The sequence below is a fragment of the Rutilus rutilus genome, assembly GCF_951802725.1.
Source record: "Rutilus rutilus genome assembly, chromosome: 7".
NCBI classification, from domain to species: Eukaryota; Metazoa; Chordata; class Actinopteri; order Cypriniformes; family Leuciscidae; genus Rutilus; species Rutilus rutilus.
In genome coordinates, this window is record NC_140221.1 from 43,412,207 (window position 1) to 43,435,164 (window position 22,958).

At 36.2% G+C, this 22,958-nt stretch overlaps 1 protein-coding gene across 1 annotated transcript; it reads right to left on the reverse strand.

The window, feature by feature from the left end:
- Nucleotides 1-1,548: 1,548 nt before the first annotated feature.
- osmr (oncostatin M receptor) lies at nt 1,549-22,751 on the reverse strand. The gene is made up of 17 exons (XM_084413341.1): nt 22,607-22,751; nt 22,332-22,483; nt 22,123-22,255; nt 15,125-15,385; nt 13,840-13,969; nt 13,185-13,339; nt 12,767-12,900; nt 12,187-12,337; nt 9,792-9,868; nt 9,355-9,556; nt 9,101-9,280; nt 8,006-8,104; nt 7,661-7,819; nt 6,890-7,042; nt 6,141-6,222; nt 5,981-6,056; nt 1,549-2,806 (listed from the first exon to the last, which is right to left on the reverse strand). Exons 1-17 carry the CDS (start codon nt 22,680-22,682, stop codon nt 2,483-2,485), a joined length of 2,544 nt encoding a protein of 847 aa, XP_084269467.1. The 5' UTR covers nt 22,683-22,751; the 3' UTR covers nt 1,549-2,482.
- Nucleotides 22,752-22,958: the final 207 nt, after the last annotated feature.

Sequence of the window (22,958 nt, forward strand, 5' to 3'; positions counted from 1 at the left end):
GTCATGAGAAAAAGGGTAATTTCAATGGGATTTAAATCTTTCTGGAAGCAAATTGTGCTTAATTGTCATGACAATGAGGTCACAGTGCTAAATAATAGTCCTTAAAACGGTTAAATTTTCTTGGTGTGAAATATATTCTATTATTTTCTTGTTTGTTTTTGCATTCTGAAAGTTTCATGAAATTTAAGCACATTTCCTTTCTAAATTATTTTGTTTGTAATGTGACTTTTTTTTTTTTAAATACAAAGATAAAAAAAAAATATATATATATATAGTAATGGGAATTTCATTGGGATAATTTTTTTTCTGGAAGCAAAATGTGCTTAATTGTCATGTCAGTGTCACAATGCAAAATAGCCGTCCTAAAAACTGGTTTAATTTTATGTTAAAAAAACAACAACAACTGTGTTTTATGTATTTGTTTGTTATTCATACTGATGGCCTAGTCAAAATGATTTTCCGGTGTAATCGACAACATGCCAACGATGCGATACATGAAAGTGGTAAACCAAAAAAATATTCCTTAAAGCTCAAAGCACTGCTTTAGAAAGAGTTGAAGTATTAGCTTGACGTGTTGTCGTTTCCCTTCGCGTCCCGGTGTGTGTGACCTTGAACGTGCTTCTGGTTTATCACGTCAGCTCTAAACAAACCAAACCTGCACTGAACCGTTCGACACGTCACAACACTGGCGCAGAGCTGTTCAGATGTTCCACCAATCTCACAGTAGTCTCGTAGTAAGCCACAGGTTTTGCATTTGTCTTTTTTTATTGATGTTCTTGACGTGTTCCTGATGTTCAAAGCACTGATCCATCTTTCCTGTTCTCCCAAAATGATGTTTAGATTGCATGCTGAATTGACACAAATCCAGTTGCTTATTTATTAACTGCAAGACCTTTTGTTAATACTCGTGTCCCGTCACGTAGTGTCTCAGCGCTGCTGCTACTGCCTTCAATTGACTGCGATTTGATTGGCTGAAGAGAGAGTGCCGTGGCTTTTGCCTGTGCTGTGGATCTGTACGATAGTGGCGTGAGACAAAGTACTGAAAAAAAATATATATTTATATTTTTCCTAAAAGATGACATTGCAAGATACAGTGTAATTTAAATGAGTTGTTTTGTTTTGCCTGAATTGTGGTTTCCCTTGTAAAGTGTGTACAGTGTGTTTTTTTTGGGCACTTTGAGCTCTGGAAAAATCTTAGTCTTATCAAAGGGATGTATAATTAAAGAGAGAAACTCGTGGAGTGCATCTGTGTCGTTTGAGCGTGTGCTGAGTATGTTCGAGGCGTTTTACCTCTTCTGTAGTAGATCAGTACTAGATAGTCTCAATTTCAGAAGACTCACTGTCTTATCTGTCTAGAATCATGTATTTCATAAGGAAAGCCAAGATTGTTGGCAGAATGAACAGTCAAATGCACATTGCCCTGTAGCGGTAACATTTTACCAGAAATAATTTGGTAACATTAGTTAATGCATCATGAACTAACAATGAACAGCATTATTAATCTTGGTCAATGTTAACTTTACACACACTACCGTTCAAAAGTTTGGGTTCAGTGAGTTTAAAAAAAAATTTATTCAGCAAGGACAAATTAAATGAATCAAAAAGTGACAGTAAAGACATTTATAACATTACAAAAGATTTCTACTTCAAATAAATGCTGTTCTTTTAAACTTTCTATTCATCAAAGAATCCTGAACAAAATAACACCGTTTTTCTACAGATATATGAAGCAGCGCAACTGTTTTCAACATTGATAATAAGAAATTATTCTTGAGCAGAAAATCAGCATATTATTACAAAAATTACATTTTAACATGTATTCAAGTAGAAAACAGTTCACAATATTACTGTTTTTACTCTATTTGTGGTAAAAAAAAAAAGCATCCTTGGTGAGTAGAAGAGACTTCCTTTAAAAATGCTGAACAAAAACTAAAATGCATTAAATCCCCTGGTTTCACAGACCAGGTTTAAGTCTAGTCCAGACTAAAATGCATGTCTGAGCTGTTTTAACTGAAAGCAGCTTGCATTGACGACATAAAATATGTCCGTGTCATTGTTTTGTCTCAAGATGCACAGCAGTAATGTTGTTTTCTAAGACATGTTTATAAAAGCTACTTAAATGTCCTAATTGAACTAAGACCTAATCCTGGCTTAATCTAAGCCCTGTCTGTGAAACCAGGCCAAATCATTTTAAGTGTGATGTTACCATAACACCCAGTCCCTCAAGACAAGAGAGAACATTTTGTACTTTCTGACCAGAAAGGTCTACCAAAACACAGATAAAGTACCTGAAAGACATTACAAAATCTCAAGTGACATATTGCAAAATCGCATTTCACAACACTTCTTGTTAGGCCGTTTTGCAGAAGGAAGAGGGCCCCTGATGCCGTGGTCTTACTGAACATCTTTGTGATAAGATCTACAGTGCTGGCTTGTTTACTTTGGTGTGTATAAAATATCACATAACTGAGTCTTCATTTACTTATGTGGCTACAGAAGTGACATAGTCGCTTGAAAAGCCTGAGATCTCAGACTCCTGTCTTGTGACTTCTATCTTAGGGGTCTCCAGCAGCTCTGAAGGCACGTCTTGCTGCACAGAGGACATGTATGTGAAGTTTGTGAGAACTGTGGCGGAATGGTATGATGGTGTCAGGAACGAGGGCAGCGTGACTTTAGGGCCAGTGAATGAACAACTCGTGTCCTCTGCGCTCGCTAACAAAGTTTTCTTTGCGACGGTGGGCGGCAAAATTTCGACGTCGCACCATTTGCAGTCCTCGATCCTCAGAGAATGGATTTTTTCACTCGCCTTTGAAAAGAACAGAAAACTGTCAATAATGTAAAATAAAAAAAAAGTTTGGGTAGAACTTAACAAGAAGGTTTCATTACAGATGAAAATTCTGTCACTACACCCTCATGTCGTTCTAAACCCGTAAGAATTTAGTTCATCTTCGGAGCACAAATGAAGATCTTTTGGATGAAATCTGAGAGATTTCTGTCCCTCGTTAGACAGCTACGCAACTACAACTTTGAAAACTTAAAAAAGTTTGTAAGGAAATCGTAAAACTAATCCATATTAATTGAGCGGTTTAGTCTAAATTTTCTGAAGAGACTCAATCGCTTTATATGATGAACAGATTGAATTTAGGCTTTTATATTGAGGGTGCAACATGAAGGGTGAGCAAATGATAATTTTTGGGTGTACTGTCCCTTTAACCACATTAGTTACCATGAACTAACAATGAACAGCAGCCTACATCTAAAGCATTTATTAGTCTTAAAGTTAAGTTACTTAAGTTTTTAAATTAAAAGTTGTATTTGTTAACATTAGTTAATGCACTGTGAACAAACATGAACAATTGTACATTGTAAAAAATAAAGGTTCTAAAAGGGGTTTTGCAGCGATGCCATAGATAGAAGAACCATTGTTGGTTCCTGAAAGAACCGTTCAGTGATAACTTCCTGACAGAACCATTTTTTTCTCAAGGTACGTTAACGCGACAACGATGTACAAAAAACGGAAACGTATTTCCTTTGCTTTTTTTGCGTACAGACGACAACATTGTCAAAACGATCCCCGTTCACACGGATTTGTGAAAACGACTAAAAACCGTGTTCTGCTGCCAGGTCAGTAACGTTAACGTTAGGTGGCGATGTCATTTGGTAAAGAAATACTACGTAAACACGCAATACACATGCCATTACCGTTAAAACAATAATATTGTTAGTTTACACGGAGACAATAAAGATATCAGTTTTCAAAAAGGGGGCATTTATTTTACATGACACTGTTTTCAACCAAAAAAAAGTTTTGGCCGTTTATTTACACGACAACAATGCTTTGGGGGCCTGCAAAAGCAAACTTTTGTTTTGTTTTTAGTAAGTTACATCGTTGTCGTGTAAACGTACGTTATCTTTTTTCAGGACCCTAAAGCCAATGTCGTGTAGCCTAAATCAGGGGTTCCCAAACTTTTTCGTTCTAGGACCCACCTAGACAAGTATAATCAATCGCAAGACCCACTTGCACTGGTGCTACCAACTTTATCAGTTGGTCGCACCAGCATGATTTGGTCGCACTTTTTTTTTTCTACATGCAATGGGATTAATCAATGCATGCTGATGGTCTTAATCTGCATTCCCTAGTTTTGCACTGATGTAAAAAGACTGACAGTGACAAGCCTTCATGTTAGCAAAATATTTTAAACTTTTAACTCTTAAAAAAACTTTTAAAAACATGTATGTTCTTTAATGTTTGATTATAATTTTACCGTCTTCACATAGGGATGGGAAATGATAAGATTTTATCAATAATAATAATGCCACTGACGATTCTGATTATCGATCCGATTCTTTAACGATTCTCTTATCGATTCTTGATAGCACTGTGTGGAAAAATGTAGTCATATGGTTTTCAAATAAAAACAAGGGGTTTTATTTATTTTAAAGCTTAAGCTTGAGTAAGCAAACTGTACTTTTTATGTAATTTATGTAATAAATAGAACTTTATTGTAAAGTGTGTTACTGATTCAGACGTCTCCTGAGTTCACTGTTGGAAAGATCAGTTGTCCATTCATTAAAATGAATCGTTCAAAGGAGTCATTAGTTCGCGAATTGGACGTGTCATGCGCGTTGTGTGATTATCCCAGCAGTTAGGACATAGACATCCAAGATTTGTGTCAACACAGAAAACATTTCATCACTGGATAGTTTTTTTTCGTTTAATTGAAGTGTTGTTTTATGTCAGCTGAATCTGGGACGCTTTTCAGAGAAGATAAGGCAACAACTTATTTAGCACAATTCACACCCAGCGGTAATTGAGGAAGAAAAAAAAATCTCCGAATGCTCCACATGAAACTTTGGTCTTCCGACCTTTTACCACCGTGTCGATTTATTTTGATTAATATGTGCGAGGGAGAGAGAGCAAGACAGCGCTTAGTTTGGAGACGGTGAAGTCTTTTTTACACTTTCGCCTGGCTCCGAAGAGAGAGAGAGTGTGCGCGCGCGCGACCGAGTAGGCTACTCTCTCTGCTCGTTCTTTCAGTTAAACATGCACTGTGACTCTGTCACAAGCGCAGCAGTTCATCTACATTACTCAGCGATCAAATAACACTTTGGCGGGCGCTAAAACTCATAGTCGTTTGGTCATTAATCGGACTGGTTTTGTTTCACTCATCGTAACGTAAATTTAGCTGCAGCTAAGTGCCTTTGTGCGACCCACCTTTTCTCACTGTGTGACCCACAAGTGGGTCGCGACCCACAGTTTGAAAACCACTGGCCTAAATGCATCAAACGCATACAAAGTTTTCTGTTTTAAGTTAACAGTGTTTAAAAATAACCTTATAACGAGTATTTAGGACTTTATAAAAGACCAATGTGCAATGGAAAGATATGAATGTTAAAAGGTTCTTCATGGAATCATCAATGCCAATAAAGCAAAGCATAAACTAACACTGACAAAGTAAAAATATCTTGCTCACTGTTAGTTCATGTTAGACAAATTGTACATAATTGTGAAGTTTTACCAAAACCAGATAAGTAAATTATAGATATTTATAGATAATATTTTGTATTGAATGACATGTAGATTTATTTATAATTGATTTTTCTCTTAATTGGTCCACTCTCTTGGATGCAATTGTATGATTTTCACACATTACTGAGTAAAAAGGCTCAACTAGAACATCACTGTGATCTATTTTGATCTGTTCTGTAACCTGCTCACAAAAACAGCTCATCTAGCCTAAGATGGTTTGCTTGGTTTAAGCTGATTTTCGCACTTCTTCAAGCCTGTTATCTGCTGGTTTAGCTCACGTGCTGAAAATTGCCCAAAACCTGTCTGAAATCAGCCAAAAAAGAGACAAGCATGGCCAGGCTGGGATTCCACAGAAGACCATCAAATCAACTTTTGCTGGGGTTTATGCTGTCAAAATAAATATAAGGCACTGCAGTTACATTATTGTACAGCATCAATGTAATGAATTACTTCATAAAGATCTTCATCCAGGTCCAGTGCTTTTATGTGCAGAAAGCCGAAGGTTTCTTTCGGAAATCCTCTTATCCTGGAAACGGTTGGTAAGAAATCATCAGCACGTCACAGATATGAATTACATATTAGCTCACAGCTAATATTGTAATGGACTTACGTGCTTCTGTTCGACCACAGACAAATGCAACAACAGACCAAAAACAGAAGAGGAATCAAAATCTTGGCCATCAGCAGGTAATCTGTGGAGAGAATTATCTCTTATTACTGTTCAACATTATGAAATGGCCTGTCCACACAAAATATAGTTAAAATTCATTATGAATATGCAAACGACATTTTGTATAGAAATGATGTGTTTCTAAGGAGTTATTCACACTTGCGACAAAGATTTTTAATTTTGTAACTTTGCTTTTGTAGAACATTTTTCAAATATTAAAACAATCAGATTAGGTGTTTAGTTGTATTTTTAGCATTATAGCCTGTGCTTTTCTGTCTACTCTATTACAAGCAGAAGGCAGATTTTGTTTTGAAAAGATTTTACAAACGATTTCTATTTCAAATGCTGTTCTTTTGAACTAATTATATTCATCAAAGAATACTGAAAAAAACATTGATAATAATAAGAAATGTTCCTTGAGCAGCAAATCAGCATATTAGAATGATTTCTGAAGGATCATGTGACTCTGAAGACTGGAGTAATGGAGCTGAAAATTCAGCTTTGATCACAGGAGCAAGCAGCAAGATATATTAATATCATCTTTTATGTTCCACAGAAGAAAGTAAGTCACACAGGTTTGGAATGAACTCCCCCTTTTAGATAGATGTAGAACAGTGTGGAAAACGCTGTTACGTTATAAAACAGGACTGGCTGATTTCTGTTAGTGTGAATGTGATGGTTTGGCTCACAGTTCTTTCTGGTTCTGAAGGTGCCGATGGTCTCGGGTCCACAGCCTGCAGATGTACATGCTGCCAGGTGAAATGTGTACAGCTGGTCCTCCTCAAGACCACTGACCGTGAAAGACTTGCTGTGAGGATCGTCCACGAACTGTCTGAAGGAACCTGCCAGAGCAAACAGGTGCGAGGGGAGTGTAGGGAACGGGCAGGAATATAACGTGAGATTAAAATATGTCAGAAATATGATTAGTATCAAATATGATCTGTCAGGCTTTTGAGGAAGGTTTATTTGTTCATCTCTCAATCATCATTGTATCACATTGCACAATATGTTTAATAAAAACTGCAGAGCTTTAATCATTAAACTAAGCATTTAAATATCATCTTACTAAGACATATTATTGGGAGATAATTGAGTAATTGATATTTATAAGTATTTTATGTAAGTTGTCTGCTATACTGTTATAAAGATGTCATTGATTTACATTACAAGCTATCAGGATTTAACCTTAATCTTGCCTCCATATAAATATCAGCAATTGCATAAAATATGTTTTTTTTCCTCCTAGAGTCTGAACTTCATATTTATATATATGAGATACACAAGTATGAAATATGATACAAAAAAAAAACACATATACAAACTCTTCTTTTTTGGATTTGGTCTAAAGGTTCAGTAAACAAAAAAAAAAAAAAAAAAAGATTTGTCTTGACTATTATTTCATGTGTCAGGATGAATCAGCTCACGTTTGAATGCTCGTTTAAGGGCAACGCAACACTTACTGAGATCGGAGCCGGCCTCTGAATCTTCTTGTACCGTAATCACATATCCTGTGATGAATCCAGTGTGACTCGGATCCTCCTCATTGAAGCTCCATTTCAGGTTTACCGATGACCAAGTTATGTTTGGGTTAGTGTCCAGTGTAGGGTACTCCGTGGGCTCTTCAGAACACACACAAAAAATACTTGTTTATATGTTATATTGCACAATGCAGATATGAAAGTTGTCATTTTATGCATTTTTTTCCAGTGCAACATAGCACCTACAGTACAGTATAAGCGCCTGTGTTTTGCTCTACTTTAATGTCCTACAGATGTGTATCAGGTAAAGTGTGTGTGCAATCTTACCCTGTTCCTCTAAGTATCCGATCTGTTTCTCACGAGGTCGGTGTCCCTCAGCGCTACAGCTGTAGATTATAAATGTGTATTGAACTCCTGCTTTAAAATCTAAAAAAGAGATTTTTTTAAGCACAATAATAAAAAAATAAAAAAATAGTTTTTCTCAAGATGACTTAGAATTATTTAAATAAGAGAAGCATTAAAATAAACAACTAAAAATCTAAATATTTCTTATTTTTATTCACCCCCTCAACTACTGTTGGTAACACTGTATTTTACAGTGTCCTTACATGTACTTACCATAGTAATAACAGTAAATCATGCATAATTACATGCAAGTAACCCTCAACCAAACCCTAAACCTATAGTAAGTACATGTTGTTAATTAATATTACTCAGTACTTAAATATATAATTACACTGTAACAATGACACCTTAAAATAAAGTGTTTTTCTTTCTTCTTTAATTAAAGAACCATGGTCTAATTTTAAAAGTGTGATTTCTAAAACTGAAAGTCATGTAAAATGTTAAAACTCCATGGGCAGTTTTATATCTTCACTGAAAAAAGAAATAGTAGCAACATTTTGGTTTTACATATTGAACTTAAATTTACAGTAAAAAAAAAACAAAAAAACTGATTCTAGTAAAATTAACTGATTTAATGTTAATTTACCAACCTACTGAAGTGCTAAAATATCTTGCGCACCTTTATAATATACTGACAACCACCACAAAACACAAGTGCTAATGAGAAAACCATGTGATGAATCAAAGCTCATTCATTATAATTATGTAAATCAACATTTTTCATTTTGATTTATTACAGTTTTCAACCCTAACATTTTTACAGTCTTTTACCATTAAAAACATGGTCATTTTTACACTGTGGTTATGCCAAGCTCTAAAATATTTAATTGAAAAATATTTAAATGCAAAAAAAAAAAAAAAGAAGCATAAAACGCTGCCTAGGTTCCCTATGTTTTATAAGAGCTTTTATATGTACAGTAATGTTGTCACATATCTAGAAACACATTAACTGTACTATTTTTGTTTTGTTGTTACTTGAATTGTAAGAATATGCACCGCATACAAACAGCTTTATACCTGTGTCCAGGTTTAAGGAGGTCTGATTAACTGGGACTTTTCTCCACTGTAAGTTGCAGGGGGACGCAAAACCCAGCATGCACCACTCTACGATGTAATCACATGTGGCGACAGAGTCCCTCATCCAGGTGAGCTGAAATTCCTTTGCCTTACCCATAATCCTCTTCTCCTTCGGTGTGTCTGCAGCAGTACCAACAGTCAGTTATCTCACGTTATACAGAAGCCCCTTGCACACTGAGCATTAAGCTTGTCACCTGTGTTTGCTGGAGGAATAGTGATGTGGGATGGTATAGATAAGCCAGATTGAATGACGGCCCTCACGGTGATGTTACACGTGTGAAGATCTAAGGGTACTTCCGTTTGTTTCTGCGTGACATTCATGCACACGCTCCTCTGTGGATTTCTGTTGCTCACACACACCTCATAGGCTTCAATACGCGACGAGTTGCTGCCGACCTGAGGGACAGATTGCTTGTACGAATATTTGTCTTGTTACAGAAAAAAAAAATTGATATATTTTTTTAATACATATAAAAATATTTTAAAAAGGGTAAAACATATATTGCCAATATAGCTGCAATGCAATTCAGCCAATAACATTAACATGATAACATGATATAAAGTACCATGCATGGTGGAAATTGTTAAGAAATATAAATAAGTTTGAATAATATTGAATATGTAAACTTACACTTTTCCACGCAAGTGTGACGGTGCGATTGGGATCGTCCCTGATTCGTCTCCACAGATCTATGGTCACAAGAGGCTCTGAAAAACAAAATAACGGCAAACTATATTTTTGCATGTTCTCGCTGTGCAGAATTCACTGTGTTTGCTACGGCACTGCCATTCGGTTGCTGCTGTGTTTTTGGTGTGTTGCTGTGTGCTTTCTGATAGGGCTGCACGATTTGGGGAAAAAGTCATATTGCGATAATTGAGGTCAATATTGCGATTACGATTGCGATATGCGATATAATAAACAAATGGTTTCATGAGTCAACTTGCTTGGTTCTAAAGGAAAATAAATGCACACACAGATTAGTGATAATCAGCCTAAAGAAAAAAGTTCTTTAGTCAAGAGCAGTGAGTGTTTTTCCCTGTTCCCTTTGTGCTTTGATTAACTTTAGCGACAGATTTTTTTTTTTTATTGCATTTTAACAAGAACAAAACATAATTTACATACAAGAGTACATATAACCATACATGTCAGGGGTAAAAAAAAGAAATAAAAGAATTTTAGCGACAAAACATAATTAGTGGCTACTGTGCACTGTCCCTTTAAGACCAGCCGCTGTCAGAGACGCGGATCTCACACGCGCCTCATTCTTTCACGAGTCATCACAACTCTTCATGTTCATCATAAGACTACTCTTATGTTATGAAGACACTCGACAAAAAGACATTTTGGCATAATTGTGTGTGTTATTGTTCGTTCAAGCTCAAAAGAGGACTGTATTCTGTCATGCTGTTTTGTGCGCACGCACGATATTAGCGCGAGTCTTTCTGTCTGTCACAGTCAGGACATTCACAGGCAGCGCGTTCATTTTGGCATACATGTGTGTTGTTCGTTCTACCGCGAAAGAGAACTTGATACTGGCGCGCGTCTATCTGTGTGTGTGTGTGTCAGGAGGACATTCACAGGCAGCTCGTTCTTTTATGTCTTATCGCGCATGAATGGTTTAAAAGCATTTGCATTAATAAGTGCGTTAACAGCGCTAATTTGTTTTAATATAAAATCGCAGCATTTTGCGTCATATAATCGCGTAGGCTTGACATCGCGATTGCGATTGCGATACGATTAATCGTGCAGCACTACTTTCTGAGGCGTTCTGGGTGGTTACTCACTTTCACTAGTCAAAAGCGCCTCTGTGATTTTCTGATGCTATAGTGAGGGATTATTGACGTCTGTAGCACAAACAGTGTGGGATGAATTATGTGCCAAATTTTTCAATATTACATGTTTGAAAAATGTCTAACCTTTGGTGTGAGCAATAGAAATAGTCATGCTTAGATCAAGGTTTTTAAAATTCCTGACAACAAACCCCCAAATATGATGATTCCCGTGCAAAGGACACCCTTTCTATATCTATATATACGTATAAAGAAACATAAAGACGGTATATTTTAAATATTCTTTTAATGGCATTTTTTTAACTAAGCACTATGAATGAAGACCAGTATCACTGATACTGATGTCTCTATTAAATGTTGTTGTTTTTTTATCAATTTCTGCAGATGAAATGAGTTATTACAACCATTCAACATTACCGTATAATTGAAAGCCATAATTTTTAACATTTAATAAGCTTAAAAAATATAGCAACTACTTCACCATGAAGCCATTATTATAGATGTCACATTTAGCTGCGCCTTTAATGTTGTGTATATAGTAATATAGTGAAGTTTATATCTCGGTCAGAAAAATCGAATGCTGCTTTGATTGCATTAAATATTCTTTTATTTATTTATTTATTTATTTATTAGTGCTGTCAAATCAATTAATCACATCTAACATAAGTGTGTATGTTATGTTTGTCTGTACATTTCCATGGACCCTAGTATGAAAACCCCTTAGTTCTCTTATTCCCACGGGTCTTTGTAATTCTTGAAAGTTTGTGAATCTGGAAAAAAAATGTCAAGGCCCTGGAAAGTTTTTGAAAATAAACATATATAGATACAGGTCCTTTGAAAGTGCTTGAATTCATTTTGTGCAAGAAGTTTTCTAAAAAAAAAAAAATCCATATTATTCCCTCCGGGCCGCTAATGTGTTATTTCGTCAACACTTTGTGGCCTATGCATACTAGCTTGCTTGATTTACGCTAGTTACGCGCATTTACGCTTTCCCACGTGAGGTACTTTGTGTTGTACCTTGCCATGACGTTCACGCGCACAAAACTGTAACAATGTATTAACAAGGTAACCCGATGTAACCTTGCTCTCACTTGAAACGTGTCCCCACATTAAGTCCTTGAATTTGAGGTTATTGGACCTGGAAAGTCCTTGAAAGGTCCTTGAATTTGAAGTTAACCAAGGTGTGGGAACACCCTGTCTTATCTATTATTAGTGATGATTCTCCATGACTTTACTTGTGTTGAATCGCCTTTGTTTTGTCCATTGCCCCCAGTTGTTCCCCTGAACTGCACAGCGTCCCCTAGTGTAGTACTGCGTGCTGGGCTTCAGGTTCTGGAGTCTGAATGTGTAATTCTGCACCGAGTCAGATCCATTCTTATCTAACTCCTGTAAGAGAACAAAACAGGACGTGCCTCAACATTTCAGTTAAGATCATTGACTTTATCTGATGTGGCGAGTCTGTTTTCACGAGAAGTTAATAGATCTTTTGAAACTCCCTCTTGACGTATTTCAGATGCCACAACATTTGGAAACATAAAGACACAAAAACATGTTGTGAAACAAGAAAAGAAAAAAAACACCTTGAAGTGATAGCTTGATTCATATGGATTTCTTTTACAATCTCTTTATGAACGTCTTGAAGTGAAGTTTTGGGTGAATAGACTTTAATCTCTCAGATTTCATAAAAAAAAAAAATCTTCATTTGTGTTCTGAAGATTAACAAAAGTCTTATGGGTTTTATGGGACATGATGGCGAGTAATTGATGACCGAATTTATATTTTTAGGAGAACTATCCCTTTAATGTGATGCATTACCTCTATTGGCACTCTTGGTTCAATTTCAATCTGGCAACTCAAAAGAAGTCCTTTGAAACTCCCATTCAGCTGTAAGACCACCACTGAGTCCAACACACCTGCAGCCACGTCAAGAAGCACAGGGGCTGGAAAAACTAATGCGAGATTGAAAGGTTAAGAAATTAACGAGGTGATCCCAAAATCTTGACATTATTCCCTCAAAAAGCACTGTGAAATTCACTGATTATAAGGCCAATCCCTCTGCAACCTGAGGTAAAGCATCTTGATCTAGGCCAGGGTACAATTGTGATGGTTCATATGAGGTTTCATCTTACAACCTTTTGTTTATCTGACCCAGATCTCACTGAGCTGTATGAGCCCTCAAAACTGCTAACTCTGCCGTATGAATTTTAGTCTTCACTTCCATATTCATATTCACCTCTGTCTTTGATATCGAATATGTCGGTCTCGCTCTCTCGCCCCAAACTGTTTGTCACAAGTAAGGTGATGTTGTAGTGGATCTGCTGTGGAACGACTTCAAAACTGCAGGCTGCAGAATTTGGTTCAGGATTCCAGGTGACAGCCCTGGAGTCACTGAACAGGAGAAAATGCAGTCAAAGTGAGTTTTATTCAGCTCGTAATGTGTCAAAACTAAAATTTGTGTGAATTTGGCCCTGCTGAATACAGTTAAAGGGATCGTTCACCCAGAAATGACAATTCTTTCATCATTTACTCGCACTTACATCATTTCAAACCTGTATGACTTTCTTATGAACACAAAAGATATTTTGAAAAATCTGTCCTTATAATGAAAGTCAATGTTGTTTGAACCCTAATATTTTGAAGCAATACCAGTTTGTAACGACATGAGGGTGAGATAATGTCAGAATTTCCATTTGTGGGTGGACTGTCCCTTTAAGGGCATAAATGAATGTCTTGTGGTGTTGTGTTGAACCACTACATCTTTTTGATCTTTTCTCCCTTTTGCGTATTCCTTTTTTTAAAGCCTTATTAGGCAGGTGATTTTGCAGATAACCTTACCAGGGACAGAGATAGTGCACTGTGTTCTGTAGTAGTGATCAAATCAGACTGACCTGATTAGTAATGTGTAGCTCCTTCTCTGCTCTTCGAATAGAAGAGTAGCTCTGCGTATTTTCCACGAGCAGGAGACGTTTCGCATGTCTTTGGTCTCGCATCTGAAGTCCTGAGGTTTATCAGGAGGAACTGAACAAGGTTTAGCAGAAATTAAAATCTCTAATCAGAAATCTCCCATCACGATTAATAGGAAATGTTTCCGTTTGTAATGGGTTACTATTGCATTTTTTTTTTTTGCTTCTTAATTTAGTTTAACAAAGTTTATTTGTATAACGCTTTTCACAAAACATTTAGTTTCAAAGCAGCTTTACAAAAAATGCTTATTTCATTGTTACAGTTGTCTTCGGTCTTAAATATTTTATATTTTATTTAGTGGAATAATATTTATTTCAAAAGCTGCCTTTCTTAAAAAAAAAAAAAAAAAAAGAATTATCACATTTCAAACTTCCAAAAGATAACTTAAAATTATTATATATATATATATATATATATATATATTTACAGTAAATTTTTAAGGACCCCCTAAAGGGACATGGTGATGGAAAAAATATGAGTTGGGATGAAAAAATATATGCTTTCGATGGTAAAATGTTTGCATTCCCCAGAGAAACTTTTCTGTTCTTTGCAAGTGAACGGCAAGTTTCTGAAGGGAACGCAAAACATTTGTAAGAGGATAAAAAAGCATTGACAAATAATTTTTCCTCCCATCTCATATTTTTTTCCTTCACCATGCCCTTTAAATATGTACATTTTCATTCATTAAAACAATATAACTTAATTAGTGCTAAAAATATATAATGAAAAAAATATAACCTCAAATCATATTTCTCTATTTTTTATTATTAAACATGTTCTTGGAACTTCAGGAATCACAAAATGAATTGTGGTTTATTCAATTAATATACTACGGAGCCCCTAAAGGGACGTGATGGTGAAAAAAAATGAAATGGGAGGAAATATAATAAGTCAATGCTTTTGCGTTCCCCCGAGAAACTTTGCGTTCACATTGGCGAGACAATGCAGAAGCATTGACAAATAATTCCTCCATCTTGTATTTTTTTGCTTCACCATGTCCCATTAGGGGTTCCGTAACATACTGAGGTGAATTTAGTTATAAATATTAAGACTAAGTAAGTAATTAAATAAATTTTAAAAAGTACTAAATATTAAAATCATTTTAAACTAGCATCTTTGTCATAATTACTGCAGAAATAGTGTAAGAAATATTTTAGCCTGTACTGTATATGGGGCCATTTGAAAATGAAGTTGGATAGTTGAACTCACAGGTGACATAGTTCACTGCTGTACCACTGTTCCAACTGTAAAAGTTGACACCGTATCCATTTGTGGCGTTGATGTTTTCCACTCTAATGGCTTTGACCTGTGTGCTTATGTTGATAGCTTTGTAAGAGGTGTTGTTGAAGACCATAGAGGTGATATGTGTCTCTGTGGGAAAAATGCAGCAGAACATCACTGTTGAACCCTCCCGTAACACCTGTCCATCTGGGAACAGCAGGATTTCATTGCGATTCAAGTTCGTCTCCCCTGTAAGAAAATGAGTAAATAAATATATCAATAAATATGTTCATAGCACCATCCAAACACTCCACAAATTTAAACAATGGTTTTTGCATGTTCAGAAATTGTCACCACGTGATTTGTTGTCAGTGCGTTGCTAAGGTGTTTTCTGTTGATGCTGTAGTAAATGTGATGTATTATTTTGTAAGTGTTCATCTTCGAAACACAAATGAAGATCTTTTTGCTGAAATCTGAGAGCTTTCTGTCCCTCCATTGACAGCTACGCAACTACCACTTTCAAACCCCAGTAAGGTAGTGAAGACACCAGTAAAGTAATCCATCATGTGACTCCAGTGGTTTAACTTCAATTTTATGAAGTGATACAAAAAAACTCATAATTTACCACTTTATTTACAAGATATTAATCTCCAAAGTGCATTCACACAGCAACGTCTGCTCTTGCGTCAACACATCACGCACGTGTCGTTGTGCTCTCGTGAATGGAGATTTATATTTTACAAATAAAGTGGTAAATTATGGTTGTTGTTTTTTTGCGCAAATAAAGCGCTTCATAAAATTGAGGTTAAACCACTGGAGTCACATGATGGATTACTTTACTGATGTCTTTACTACCTTTCTGGGGCTTGAAAGTGGCAGTTGCGTAGCTGTCAACGGAGGGACAGAAAGCTCTCAGATTTCATTAAAAGATCTTCATTTGAGTTCCGAAGATGAACGAAAATCTTACAGGTTTGGAACGACATGGTGAGGAATGACAGAATTTTTTGAGTGAACTATCCCTTTAACTTCCTCTTTTAACCCATGACTGTCCTGACTTTAAACATGCCTGTTATGTGCCTCTCAACTGTCACTGATGAGTGTGCACTTCTGAGAGCATGTTGGTCAACCAGCCTCACCAGCTAAATGATACCAGTCTAACTTGGTCCAGTAATTTGTGTACAATGATACTTTACAGAGAAAATGCCATAAGGAACTATTTCATAAATGCTAAAGAGCAGCAGAGGAAGATGCTTATATCATTTTCTCACCCTCAAGATTATGAGGAAACATGAATAAAAAAAAAATGATGACGTGCACAGATAAATAATTTATAATAAATACTGCAATATTCCACACAAAAAAAAGAAATTTACCCATTGTGATTTCATGTTGACTTTAATGTCAAAGTGCCTTCCAATATATATCACATTTAAATGTATACATAAAAAATAAATAGTGGAAATATACATGCATGCATAAATTAGTGTTTTTTACACACTCTATGGACTTGACTTTGAGGAATAAAAATATGGACGGGATAAGATAGGGCTGCACAATATATCGAAATATCACAAATGTATATGTCGCGATATGCATATCGCAACAGCTTGCAATAACGGGTCATGAACAAAAGACTAAGGGCCCTATCTTGCACCCAGCGCAATTGACTTTGTACACAGACGCATGTATCATTCCTATTTTGCACCCGACGCACAGCAGACTTTTCCCTCCGCAGACGCACGTCGGTAAACTAGGAAATGCATTTGCGCTCCCGGGGGCGGTTCAGCGAAAAGAGGAGGCGTGTTCCGCCGCAAACGTTCCCTGCTGCTATTTTGCAGGTTTAGAAAACAATTCCGCCACTGACCAGGAAAAACCTAGTGTAAAGTCAGTGGCGCGTTGCGCATGTTATTTATATGCTATTTTAAGGGCGCATGCTTGGCCATAATCAATGTAGCGTGTGCACAACGCGCATGCACTTTGCTTATCTCATCTACACACAGATGCAGCAGTTCTCATTTTTAGAAAACCATACATTATTACAAGGAAAAATATTAACACACGAGGGAAATCATTGTTTTGTCCATGAAGATGTGAAAAAATAGGGATAAATCTAGCTTACACATTTACCCACATTATTATTATACACCTGTTTAACCAAAGCTAATTTGGGTGGGTTTCTCCCATCCCCATACAATGTCACTTCTCTGTGTTTTACGGCCCTGACGAGAACGTCGGTCTCCTCGGCTGTGAACCGCTCCTGGCGTGCGCCTGGCAAATCCACAGTTATAACAGCAATCCACCATGGAATGAGCGCGCCTGCTCTTAAAGGGAATGTGAGATGACACTCTGATTGGTTTATTTCACGTTACGCCCAAACCACACCTATGAGTAATGAAGCTACTTCAGACCAACCCATTTTAGATTTGCGTCGGGCGCAAGAGTCATTTATCCCGCCGGTATAATAGCAACAGTGCCCAAGACCCGCCCACAAAGTTACTTGCGTTTCGTGCTTGATACTTGCGTTTCAGATCGTTAAAATAGGGCCCAAATAGAAAATACCTCACTGCTCTTGGCTAAATAACTTTAGTAGCTTTAATAAGAATCAGTATATATTTAATTCATACAGTCAAAACTAAGCAGTGTTTTATTTCTACATTTGATTATTCAGTTTCTGTTGTTAAATAAACCTAATGTAGGCTTTCCTGAAACCCTAAACCCAGTGGTTAAAATAACACTTCTTATGCTACAGTAAAACACTGCTGTTCACTGTTTTCTTGTCACATAAAGAATGTGAAACACGTATGTAGTAGGGCTGTACGATTTGGGGAAAATGTCATATTGCGATTATTGAGGTCAATACTGCGATTGCAATATGCGATTGCGATATAATAACCAAATGGTTTCATGAGTCAGCTTGCTTGGTTCTCAAGGAAAATGCACACACAGATTAGTGATAATGCTGAAATGCGTAGGCCTATTTCTCAACTCAAACTAGCAACAACAACTAAATGCACAGTGTTTTCAAATTAAAATTATGTTTTTTACAAAATTAAATAATGACATCTTTGCATTACTGCAAACTTGTTATTGTCTCAATAGTACAATAGTATAAAATAAATAGGACAATAAATAAGAACATTTGTATGCTCATGAAAATAAGATATTTTGAACATTCTGTCCAGACAAACAGGGACATTTAAGCAGGATGTTGTCGTAGAAATTTTAAACTGTGTATTAAACTAACCATGTTTCTAACATCTAACACGGGAACAGGATGTGTTGTACGAAACCAATGGAAAACTTGTGTCTTTGACTGTGTGCATATGTATGTAAAAAATAACATAGTTTGGGAAATGAAACTAGACAGTCTGTTAGAATCTTGTGATTAAAGGAGGACTCCGGACAATTTTAACATTGAGCTCATTTTTTTGTACATTTGGAGTGCTGTCAGTACAGAGAACAACGACAAAAATCGGTGTTGCCCTAGTCGATTGTCGAGTTCACGCGCATAGGTTTAGTACCTATGATCACGCGCGTGAACTCGACAATCGACTACTGTGGTAGTCGGGGTTTAGGGAAAAAATCTACAACAATGTGTATTGTGATTATCAAAACATTTGGTTACTAAACAGAATTTTGTTAAGTTTAGTGTCAACATGGTACAATGACTGGTAGGCTACTGTTTTTATTATTGCTTGACACAAATTTCATGATTTAAATTCAAATCTTGTGATTTGATTCCGATCTTGATTCAATATCTATTTATTTGAATAAATATTAGGTACAGTAGATACATGTTAATTTTTCTCAAGAAAAAAACATATAGAGTGTCCATCTCGTCAGCTGGTATTATTATTATTAAAGGTTAAAAATAACAACTCAAATGAAATATAATGTGTTTTTTACTAGGCTATAATAACAACGTTACAATATTTTAATGATATAAGTAAAAATATAATAAATATTTAATATAGTGCACATTTTTAGCAAAATACTCTATCCAACTAACGTGCTGTCAAATGGCTTTCCTGAGGTAAATGTGACGTTATGTGACATTGTTCTCCAGCTGTTTTATTGACCTCTTTCCGCGGTTAGAAAAACACTGATTGATTGATATTATAGTATGAGGCATAAACATTTCGGTAAGTTATACTGTATCTTACAACACACCTATTGTTCATTCGTGTTTATTTACTATTAACTAGAAAAGAGTAATAAAGGCTGATTTATACTTCTGCGTCGGAGCCTCTACGCGTTGGTTTTCATTTACTTCTGCGTCGTTGTCTGCGTTGATGTGCAATTACACATGCAGAGGGAACGTGAAACCCGAAGGAGGGGTTCAAGCAGACCAATCACAGCGTTTGCGGTTCACGCAGAATTGACGCGTTGTTACATTTTTGGAGAGGTGCACGTCAGGGTACGCCTGCTACACACAGCCTACGACGTAGCTACGGCGTGAGTTCGACGCAGAAGTAAATTGGGCTTAAGAGATGTTTGGTTCACGACCACGATCTGTCACGTCACATTTACAAAAGTAATAAAATTGACGGAATCTGAGAGCTGAGAATTTGTTCCTACCAAAAGTAACCTGCTCTGTCTAGTCTGTCAGTGTCCTCTTTGCTTCACGATTTTTCTCTGCGTGAGAAAATGGATGTGTGGCGTTGAGAGCGTGTGTGAAAAGTGTCAACGTCGGATAGACGTGCAGATCATGTCTATATTGGGTCCGTCAGTCCATGACCAATTCTGGACATCTATTCGACGTCCAAACTAGGTCCACTATTTGGACGTCCAACCATGACCCAACTTGGATGTCATATTGACGTTCAACATTTGACCTTTGAACTGGGTAATTTTTTTGGACATCATTTGGACGTCTATGACAGGTGCAGGAAATTTACATGATTAATATGTTTTTTTTATTTTTTTTACAAATATCAACATTGTTGTTATCAACATGATTAATACATATGAATACAGATTATTTATAATTATTTAAGATCATTTTCCAAAAACTCTTTGTCTCAGCAGCAGGCGATAACTGGAGACGCATACAAAGGTGTAATGCATTTCCTGGTGAAACTAGCCGCTGAGCCAAACAAAGCTACAGGAAAATTAATACAGATTAATACAGCTTTTCTGTAGCTCAAACAGTAGAGCGTTGGCGCTTGCAACGCCAAGATCATGGGTTCGATTCCCAGGGAAAGCAAGAACTGATAGAAATGTAAATGTGTAATGCAATGTAAGTCACTTTGGATAAAAGCGTTTGCCAAATGCATAAATGTAAATGTTAATACATGGTACAGAAAACATGTCCTCCACCCTTTTGAAACATGGGACTACAGTTATAGAAGTATAAAAACGACGTCTAAAATTAGTCTAAATATGATGTTGAAATGACATCCACAACCGACCACATTTGGACTATAAATAGCCCTTACACGGAGGTCCCACGGACGTCAACATTAGACGTGCGGTAGATGTTGAAAAAAGACGTCGCCTGGTGTTACAAAACAACCCCTTTAGTTGACCGAAATTGGATGTCCAAAAATTACTTCGAAAAGACGTCACTCCGACGTCACATTGCAGTGGGGTGAGTCTCACGCTGAATGAGTGAGAGTTGGCAGCCCTGCTCTCTCTGCTCAGTGTCGGTTATCTTATAGCCAAAATATCGCCATATAACAGAGGTAGCGGTTTTCTGGCCACGCTCGGCTTCTATCTTCACCTGTTCTCCGCGCTGTACACCGGAAAAAGTCGGGCCACTGCCTAAACTGAAACTGCCTGGTCTTCTTTTTATTAGCGGTGTAGAAAATGGGCAAACAGCTGTCAGAGAGAATGGGTTGTCATGTCCACACATGCCTTTATTTATTTCATAAAATCGCAGCATTTTACGTCATATAATAACATAGTCTTGATATCACGATTGCGAATTTGCTATATGATTAATCGTGCAGCACTAGTATGTAGGTTATAATTAATTTTGAATATATTTTAAAGATAATTTAAATTTATTTTACACACTTTAAGCATTATCGTATCCCATATCGAATATCGCATTATTTGATGAGTTATCGCATTTTTCTTCAATATCGTGCAGCCCTGATAGATATATATATATATATATATATATATATATATATATATATATATATATATATATATATATATATATATATATATATATTATATAATGTATGTGTGTGTGTGTGTGTGTGTATATATATATATATATATATATATATATATATATATATATATATATATATATATATATATATATATATATATTATATAATGTATGTGTGTGTGTGTGTGTATATATATATATATATATTATATTATGTGTGTGTGTGTGTATATATATATATATATATATATATATATATATATATATATGTGTATGTATGTGACCCTGGTTCATAAAACAAGTCACAAGTAGCATGGGTATTTGCGGCAATAGCCAACAATACATTGTATGGGTCAAAATGATCTATTTTTCTTTTATGCCAGATATCATTAGGATATTGAGTAAAGATCATGTTCCATGAAGATATTTTGTACATTTCCTACTGTAAATATATATATTTTTGTGAGTGAATGCAGCACAATCGCGAACATAAATGGACAAAAGGCGATTTTCTCAATGTTTCTTTTTTTTTTGCACCCTCAGATTGCAGATTTTCAAATAGTATCTCGGCCAAATATTGTCCTATCCTAACAAATCATACATCAATGGAAACCATGTGACTGGTTTTAAGGTCCATGCATGGTCACAAATATACACAAATATCTCAGTGTTCTGGTTTAGTCTTAGTGATTTTTAGAATGTGCAATTTTACTGAAAAGTTGTATAGAACATTTTTTTTGTCTCTCTTTTGCGTTTTTGACAGCAGATCTTATATTTGCAATGTTGTCTTAGACTTTTGGACCCAACTACATTTTTATGGAGTTCTTCTTATGAACTTTTGAAATGAACTTTAAACGCCTACCATAGTTCGTTTTCCATGAACTCCAGGAGCCGGATGGTGACGCGTCAGAGACGAGTCTTATTCTGACAGAGTGATCAACACAGTTCAGCGGGAGCTCTGAGGTCCAAACCAGTGATCCTCTGCTAACATTTATCTGTGAATAGACTGTAAACCATTAGTGCAAAACAAAAATCAGGTAATGATGAAAAGTAGTGATGAGTTTCACGCACGCTGTCGACAACATCCATGTTTGTTGTGCGTCCAACTTGTATTTCAAACGTTTGGTTTCTGCCTTCTTCTTTCTGATTCATTGTCCACTCCATCTCCAGTCTCCACATGTCCAAAGCCTGAAGTTTAATTATGGTCGGCACAGAGACCGTATCTGTGGTAAAATCATTTAGGTATTGTAAACCTCTAGGAGAAATGCTATTATACATTACAGAAAAACAACACTAAAGTGTGACCAATGAATTTGAGGCAAAACTTATTCTGATTTCTATCTGACCTGAAGAAGAATTCCAGCCTTTAGCATTTTCAAACAGGATGACAACTGAAAGCAACTTTGTCCAATGGAGAATCATTTTGGTAGATGTGAACTCTTTCGGCTTTCTGCTCTGTGATTCTGTCCAAGTGTAGGAGGTGTTATGAACCGTTACATTTCTCCTCCTACTGCTGCCTTCCGTTTGAGGTTAAAGAAATAATGCCTTCAGGCTTAAGATTTATTGCCTGTGATTCATGAACTGAAGTCAACATGAAGTATATGCTTTGGTGTTATTTTTTGTATTATTTTCTGATTCAGAGAAATCACTATTGACAGAAAGGTACACTGATGATAAACCATATATATCAGTGTCGTG

Coding starts and splice junctions, on each gene's coding strand:
- osmr (XM_084413341.1), bottom strand. CDS start 22,682: ATGATTCTCCATTGGACAAAGTTGCTTTCAGTTGTCATCCTGTTTGAA. Junction 9,281..9,354: donor TATTCCTCCAGCAAACACAG/GTGACAAGCTTA, acceptor GTACTGCTGCAG/ACACACCGAAGGAGAAGAGG. Junction 7,820..8,005: donor CGGATACTTAGAGGAACAGG/GTAAGATTGCAC, acceptor TGTGTTCTGAAG/AGCCCACGGAGTACCCTACA.